The 8,032-nt window shown below is 40.3% G+C and overlaps 1 protein-coding gene and 2 long non-coding RNA genes across 3 annotated transcripts in view; 1 reads left to right on the top strand and 2 right to left on the bottom strand.

Moving 5' to 3' along the window:
* Nucleotides 1-1,623, bottom strand: part of LOC147758656 (uncharacterized) — a 31,719-nt gene extending 30,096 nt beyond the window's left edge. The window contains exon 1 of the long non-coding RNA XR_015319728.1: nucleotides 1,309-1,623. This is a non-coding gene — a long non-coding RNA (uncharacterized LOC147758656). The remainder of the gene's footprint in view (nucleotides 1-1,308) is intronic.
* Nucleotides 1,624-1,763: 140 nt separating this feature from the next.
* On the top strand, nucleotides 1,764-5,198 carry LOC111250403 (uncharacterized). Its single transcript, XM_022805616.2, has 2 exons — nucleotides 1,764-2,654; nucleotides 5,020-5,198. The coding sequence occupies exons 1-2, from the start codon at nucleotides 2,193-2,195 to the stop codon at nucleotides 5,146-5,148; spliced, it is 591 nt and encodes a 196-aa protein (XP_022661351.1). The 5' UTR covers nucleotides 1,764-2,192; the 3' UTR covers nucleotides 5,149-5,198.
* LOC147758658 (uncharacterized) lies at nucleotides 5,179-6,229 on the bottom strand. Its single transcript, XR_015319731.1, has 2 exons — nucleotides 5,946-6,229; nucleotides 5,179-5,816 (listed from the first exon to the last, which is right to left on the bottom strand). It is a non-coding gene; the product is annotated as an uncharacterized LOC147758658 (long non-coding RNA).
* Between the last annotated feature and the right edge of the window lie 1,803 nt (nucleotides 6,230-8,032).

Consider the following 8,032-nt stretch of genomic DNA (forward strand, 5'->3'; position numbering starts at 1 on the left):
TTGTAGCTGTGAGATGCTTTATCGCCGAGTAAAGCTTTTCAGGAATTTGAGATATCTTGCAATATCGACCGTTTCTTGTCGCAATGTCTCGTAATAAAAAATACTATTTATATCCACTGCAACTTCAGCTTATGTCCATATCTCATAGTAAGTCGACAGGGAACTTTGCCCTTGCTTTTCTTTTTTGTCTGTACCTTTGTCGCTTTAAAGTCCAGACACTTTTTCTGTAATCTTCATCCTCACTATTTCCGCCTAAAAAATTCTTTGACCAAAAGTCTCGTCGCTCAGTATTTTCTCTAGCCCTCGATGGATTCCAGCAATGGTAGAATCTTAATCACTATGCATTAATTTTCAGCACTAAACAATATTTTTGCCTCTTAAGTTATTAATCTCTCATAACACCTAATAAGCTCGCTGTCGTAGATCGCACGATGTAAATATTTACTAATTTTTGCTTCCTGATTATAGATAGTATTAAAGCTCTTCCAAGCTGACAAGCGCATACATATCTTTGAAAGGGTCATCTTAAACGTCGCAGGGAGCTCTTATTCCTGTGACTAGACACCAGATTATAAATCCAGCTTGGAAACCTGTCGACAATTGCTAATTTCGTGTCGGCTTTATGATCATGAGACTTTACGACTGTGTAATTAAGCAGAGTGATACAGGGCCTATTTTTATACAAGTTAATTCAACAACTTATATTTACCACATAGAAGCTTTGAACTCGTGAAGTCAACGCGTTACTTCCTTTAAAATATCTCCCGAAAGACGTTTTACAAAACATCCTGGATAATTCTCTTATATTATTTTGAAATTTCAGTATATGTGTAAACATTCACGAGTATGACCAGCGCTGTTATCTAGTGCTCAAACCCGCAGTGCCATTTAGTTTCAATGCGTTCATTTCATTATAATCTTAACATTTAAAAGTGTGGTGCGATTTATTTGATTAGCCTTCACTCTTCTTGAAAAATTAACTTCACTGCAGACCAGTCGCGATAGGCTCGTTGAACATTCACGTTAAGCGAAGCTTCCATGAAAGTGATGCGCTTTTTTGTATAAACCGGATTAAGCTATCCTGCATCTTGGCACCTGTAAGTGTTGGCACTTGCCGTTCGTGTTTTTCAGGTACGAGTATGCGATAATAACAGGAGAAACTGCCGGATATAGACACTATTAAATACAAACAACTGCTTTAGCAAAGTTCGTAAATATTTAATAGAGGGCCGAGTTCAAAGCGACACTTTATTCGATCAATAAGATTGTTTCTGACAACTATTACAAATATATTGCATCTGTACTTGCCTTTTCTCTTATCTATTCGACTTATGTTTCTTCAGATATTATTACCGCTATTTGTCCATTATAAGAAATGAAGCCAATTTGCCGTGTGTTGTAAATCTCAGGCATTGAATTCTTTACGGTTAATAGCTACACGTCCGTTTCAAACTGTTACCACTAAGGTTACATTTGTTCCTTATTTTTTACTTCAAAACTGTTGGGATAAGCACTGTTACCTTCAATGTCATATGCCACACACACATATCGTAGGTTACATGTAGCTAGCTATCTTTCGCAGAATATATGTATATACTTGACCGCCGTCTCCACCTGGCTGCATCTTCATCAAATTTCCATTACGCTGCCCCTAGACGTAACAGTCCAATGGTCTTGATATTTTTCTCCTCCCATCACGGTATGCTTACCCTTGCCCGTTATGCACCTCTAGCAACCTCTCGGCCGCGCTACTCTGGTATCAGCATTATTATTGGGAGAGACATACTGAATAGACTACCTGAAGACGCCCTTTTCTTGTACCGTTTCTTGAAACAATGAATAAGGAAACGTCAATAAAAATATTTCTATTTTTGGTTTTTGTCATGCAACTATAAGCGAGGACACCGGACAAGAAATTCGTAACGCTTCCACTATGCCGATGGGTGTGCTCGGTGGAAAATTACGAAAACGATTTCGTTGTGAGGATTTTTCTTATGCAAGCAACGTGTCTATCGATGTGAATGTACTGGACGTTATTTTAAAGTAAGGCAATGCGAATCCCTTCGTAACGAAGATTCGATGATCATTTTCATTGGAAGATCTTAGCTCACAGATTATTCTACGTACACCACATCGCGGTGCCATTGTTTTTAAACCGTCGGTAACGAAGGCGTTATACAGCTCGGAGGACTATGTGCAATACGTTGCTAACCAGTACTATAATTGTTGCCTTCTTAGTAGCTGTAACTGAAGCACAGGATTTTGCAGGCTCGGACTTCGTATGGAAAGACAGCCTAAAAGAATTGCTCACGGTATACAATCACAGTGCGGACGAAGATATCGATCACGCAATTGATGAACACTGGGAAAGTGTGAAGCTTTTTGCATCCACTGTTAGGCCAAACTTAACGGCGGAACAGCTAGAGGAAGGTATTTTTCTTGAGCGTACCATTGAAAGTAGAGTAGCAATAAGTACAGAGTTGGACACGTGCATCTCGAGTCAATTGGCAGCTAAGCCAATAGCCGCCATATCCGTTCACGACAAAATCAAAAAGAAGATTCTCAATAATAGACGCTTCAGTCAAATAGAAATTTTGCGGTTTTGCCCAAATACGCGGGCAAACTGCACAAACATCGCTGCTATAGGAAATCAGGTAAATTTTTATACTGCCACCCCTTGATGGGCGATTTTGCAGAATCACGATATATACCCGTCAAAACTCACATCTATAAGCAAAATAGCTTTGAGTACTGGCCATAGATGTATCTCCAGGTGCTATAGAACGTTTGGGCTCCCTGATTTCAGAAGACCCTCAAAATTCAATGATCTGCATGACCACGCTGAAAATAACTCGCAAGATGTCCAGTTCCAACCTCATAGAACTTTAGGATTAACTTGTTAACCAATATTGTTCATTTCGCAACTTGTAGCCTGAACAATATAGACAATACCTTCAATCAGGTTACAAATTTGACCAACAAGCGTACAACAAACATACCCCTACAAATTGATATTTATTCAATTCTGTCAGACAGGAAATGATCCCACACGAATGCGTGAATAGTAAAAAGTGCACTGTAGCTTCATCAATTTCGATAGTTAAACCACTCTTTAAAAATATATTTCCTGTGTAATGAGTTCTAATTTACGACTGGAAACGAAAGTAAGCGTAGAAGGAAAAATGTTCAAGCTGCTGGCACAATCTATTCGTACAAAGCTAAGCTGGATTGCGAGTTTGAGCATGGGCAACATCAAATCCCCTCTTAATTTTACAGTCTTCTTTCTATCATTACTCTATCAGGAAATTCCTTTAGTAAGGTAACTTATACGTGTTTGAGCCGATATGCATATAGTATTGCAGAGTTGCTGCTGCTAAACATGTCAAACACGGATTACGGACTAACTTCTGATACAGACACAAAGACCCTATTTGAACTCATATGCGTTCTCATATCACCTTTACGTCACAACAGTCTTTTCCTGCAATCCTAACCCTGTCTAATTTCAATCTATGATAGAATTATACCAATACATTCTAAAGATACGCGCAGACATGTTTTTTTTTTTGTGAGCTAATTCTCTACTAGGATGATAGTTACAAGTAGTTTTCCACAAACTATAAGGATTTCCATATTAAGCTTTTATGGGCGTATATTACGGTTTGGCCTTGCTATATAATTTCCTCGCAATTTTGACGACTGCGCATTCATTAGACGATCCTGTTCAGAAATATTTTTTGCTCTCTAACATGTAAGCATGAAAAAAACCTTACACGGAATACGTTACTTGCTAAACCTTTTCATACCAGATGAAAGGAAATTAAATGATATGTCACCAATTGTCCAAATCGCCATTGAAAGCTGAAATGCCCTCTATCACAGACGATCTGGACTAACCTTCAATATTTAAATGATTGAGGGCGAATATTTAATAAAGTTAAATTTTCTTTTTGTTATAAGCCACCTTAGTCAAGCCAACAATCAGAATTCTCAAATGCAGGAGACGCAATCGCTTGTGAAGTCTACGAGTAAATCCGATTACAATACCGTACTAACATGTTTCAGACGACTTGGATCCTTTCTCCTAGTTAGTTACAGCATGCTAAAGCAGCAGTATAATGGCCTGTTGTGGAAACAGACATCTGAGACTTTGCTAGGGAAAAGTTGTTGTCAAGTTTTAACTTCGTTCCGTAAGCTAAGATGTTATCCGTAAATACATTAACGAAGATGCACACCGTAATAATTGAAAATAATTGATAGAGCTGATTCGACCAAGGTCAAATAAATATTTGAAGTAAAATACTAACGAGGTATTTATTTTTTACAACATAGTTGTTTACTTTGACACGACAAGGCCTGATAAGCTTCGAAGCTCGCAAGCCATATTTATCGAAGCACAGCTCTATGGCTTGAAAACACTTGCGTCGTTCTTTAAACTACGATACAACCTATACTAGTAGCTCGGCTGGAAAGTAATTTGCAATTCCCGGAACCGGAATGATACAACGCATAATCCATTGACACTGTACGAACAATCCAAATCAGGGCGATAATAACGCAAATAATAGCGAACAATCAGTTTGAGTTTTCACTCTTAGAATGCTTTTAATGAAGCAACACAACAATTATAACACTCTGATGCGGATTTAACAAACCCGTAAAACTTCCTTCAACTATAAGGTAAAACCTTGTTTGAGTATAGTTGAAGGTGAAACCGTTTCGACAACAGGTCCTATTCAGAAACCTTACTTGCATAATAACATTTTGCCGATGTTTAAAAATTTACATAAACGCAGTCAAATATTTCTTGAATTTATTTATCAACCAACATGCAACTTTCTGAAATAATAGCGAACGCTCTTCGGAAAAGAAAAATGCGTATTTAAATCGTATTAATGGACAGTAATGTCGTATTAAATACTTCATTTTCTATATATATACATATATTTGCTTTTGATTACCACCTTATGCTTTAGGCATCGCAGACAGTAACATAAGTGCGTTTTCCTTTATATCCAGGTAGCAGTCTGCACGCAGTCGTTGGCTGGAAGAAAACTCATAGCTTTGAATCCTGTCACCAAGAAAGTAGAAGTAGATATTTTCTGGCTACCTTCAGGATGTTCGTGTGTGGTCAAGTCCCCAATATGAGCTTGTAAAAAAACAAATAAATCCGTATGCTGTAGTTCTTTTCATATTCATTGGGAAAGCTCTTTATTGCAAGAAATAGTTATTATAGTTTTATTGTAAATAGCTAAAATATTTAAATTATTATTATTATCATAAAGGCCGGCTACCATTACAGGATGTCTCGTTGTAGGCGTCTTTAATACCTCAAATAATATCTTCGGTTCTGGTTCACGTTTTTTGAAAATTACAATGAGTCGTACCTCTAAGTCATTAATGTAAATTCGAATAGTAAAAGCAAACGTAAAACTTCCATCTTCCTTCAACGTTGAGACGACATAAAATAGGAACATGTAAATGACGCACAGATCTATCTTAATAACATTTGGTTGCAGTTGAGCAAAGATTTTATAAGGCACTTTTTTCCATTCATATACCAGTGTATATGAGCCTTATTTCATAGATATATTTGTATATGATTATGTTGTGTTCAGCTGCGCAGTTGCCGCATGACGAGCGTCTTCTTCATGGGGTCGCCTTCTCTCGATAAATGCGTTAAGTCGCTGCCCGTTTTTCGCGGGTAAATTTCAACTTTAGCAGCCGAGGCGGCCACTCCGCAGACGAAACATTTTAAGTCTGTGCGCTAACAATCTAATAGCATTGAGCGTGCGAATGAAAATTCACGGTGACTCCTGTGAAACAGGAACGAGAAAACCAGCATAGTCAAGAGAGGTAAAGGCAACTCGACCCATAGGCACGATAAAAAGATTGACTGTAAACGTCGTTTGTAGCAAAAACCTGTGCTTTAAAGAGGGACATACCTCTTACATTCTATGGAGGCCATACACATTCTCACTGCAAAGCGTTATTCTCTTTCGCCTATTCTCTGCGGCTCTCTGTAGCAACATCGTGTCGTAGACGCAGCTGCATATCATGCTAATTGCATGATTAGTGCTATGCTTCTCCGAAAGTTGAACATATTTTATGTATTACTTATCTATTGACGGTTACGCTCGATTTCCTATCATTCTTATTCGCTACACTGAAGGGCCATCGTTCAAATACAGCGATGTTACATTCGGCAACAGTTTGTAGTTCCCGCCGTTTTAGCAGACGGTGGGAACTATGAACTCGAATTCGAGCAATCAACTGACACCTTCTGCGCCACGTTTTTCCATTGCCTATTGAGTATTCCGTTATTTTGGATGTTGCTGCTACTGTCATTCGCCCGCTCTTTCTGGTTGCTAATTCGCTCTCCTTCCTCGTAAGTTTCATATGAAGGCAATGATGCATCCCCCCACACTGGCGCTGCTGTTGCTGCTTATCACCTCATTCTGAGATACACCTGTATCTGTTTGTTTACTTCCTATGTTTCCGCTGCCGCTGACTCTACTGTTGTTATAGTCAGCTGCAGCAAATTTTGTCTGCTGTCGCCTCTTCACTGACAGATGGCCGGCGACGACGAGGATATGATATCGTAATGCTGAGGTGGGGTTTCACTCTTGTTCTCTGCTTCCATTGCCCACCCATCGTCTGCTGCGTACTGTCTATTGCTTTCGTCTGCTTAGTGTCGCGGATGCTACGTTCCATAAGTGCTGCTGCTGCGGTCGTCGTCATCGTGGCCGTGTATTATTAAAAAATCAGATGACGAAAACAACTTTCTTCGATTTTTTCTTCTACTGCGCCGCTGTTGCTGCTAGCGCTGCCCATCCCTTCGTGCATTCACCCAAGAACCAATGGTCCCGTTCACAGTGGGCGGCTGCCGCCGACTGACTACTTAAGCAGTTGGTGATGCACAAGCTGATGTTAGTTCGTACCGCCGCATTTGCCTTTTGTGCTTCTGGCCTATGGGCTCGTGGAAGTGTTAGGAGAAATTGTTTGTCGTAATTTGATCACAGCGCCCTGTTTTTCCCGACCCAGTGTTATAAGTTAAGCTGGCCCAGCGCTATATGTACGTGATTATGTTCGTTTCGTCTCGAACAGCTGCCACAGTTTGCAGCTGATCCCCACTGCCTGCGACTGTATTGCCGAGGGTGTCAATGTCTGCAGTGTGTTTAATGTTCACGAACGGCGGCGACGACGACGACGACGATAAGCAACATTTACAATATTGGCAACTAAACGGAACAACGGCAATCGTGTGCGGCCGTAACAATTACTGTAGTAAAACTTATCCAATGCGGGGTGTCCAACGACAATTATCTTGTCGTTGCTGCTGCTGCTTCTTTTCTTGCAGCTGCTGTACCGTTAACTGGTCCCTTTGATCTTTTCGTTCTATCTAAAGCATTTAGTGGATAGTATCATACAAGAGCTAGCTTGTGCATTCTGAATGGTGGCCTCGACGTAGTTCTTTGCGGTGAGTCTTTGCGCGGCGTAAAATTCAGCCTGCCAGTGCCGAATATTCAAAGGGTGGTTGCTAGTGCGTGTCCCGTCGTAAGACAAGCAACATGATCTAGCGCGAGTGTAATACAGAGGAGGCGACGTGAGAGTGGGTGGTCTTTGGTGTCGCATGGTGAAGGCTGGCTACACTCGTAGTGCTGGTTGTGGGGGACTCGCGCGGTGGGGATTGCGAGACTGCAATAAACGAATGAGCGAAAAAAAAGCGCTGAATGAAAGGATAACAACAAAACGAGAGCAAAAGGACAGTGAACAGGAAACGGCTACTAGTGCGAACGGCTAAAACAAACGAGGACGACAGCTTGGTGATAACACTGTGACGAAAATGTTGGTTCCAATGCTGATGCTAGCTGCGATTGGCAAGAGCAATACTGGCTAGCTACTGTGCCCTTAACGCCAAGGTTTGTACATACGTGCGTCGCATGTTGATGGACCTACGACAGCTAACTCAGCTAATTGGCATAATGTAACATACCTACTGTATTTTAGAAGTTACCTATTTATACATATA

The sequence above is a fragment of the Varroa destructor genome, unplaced genomic scaffold (genome assembly GCF_002443255.2).
Source record: "Varroa destructor unplaced genomic scaffold, Vdes_3.0 BEIS01000001.1, whole genome shotgun sequence".
NCBI classification, from domain to species: Eukaryota; Metazoa; Arthropoda; class Arachnida; order Mesostigmata; family Varroidae; genus Varroa; species Varroa destructor.

Excerpts from the sequence above, each read along its gene's own strand:
- LOC111250403 (XM_022805616.2), top strand. The coding sequence starts at position 2,193 with ATGTGCAATACGTTGCTAACCAGTACTATAATTGTTGCCTTCTTAGTA. Across the intron at positions 2,655-5,019 it reads TCGCTGCTATAGGAAATCAG|GTAGCAGTCTGCACGCAGTC; the intron begins GTAAATTTTTAT and ends CTTTATATCCAG.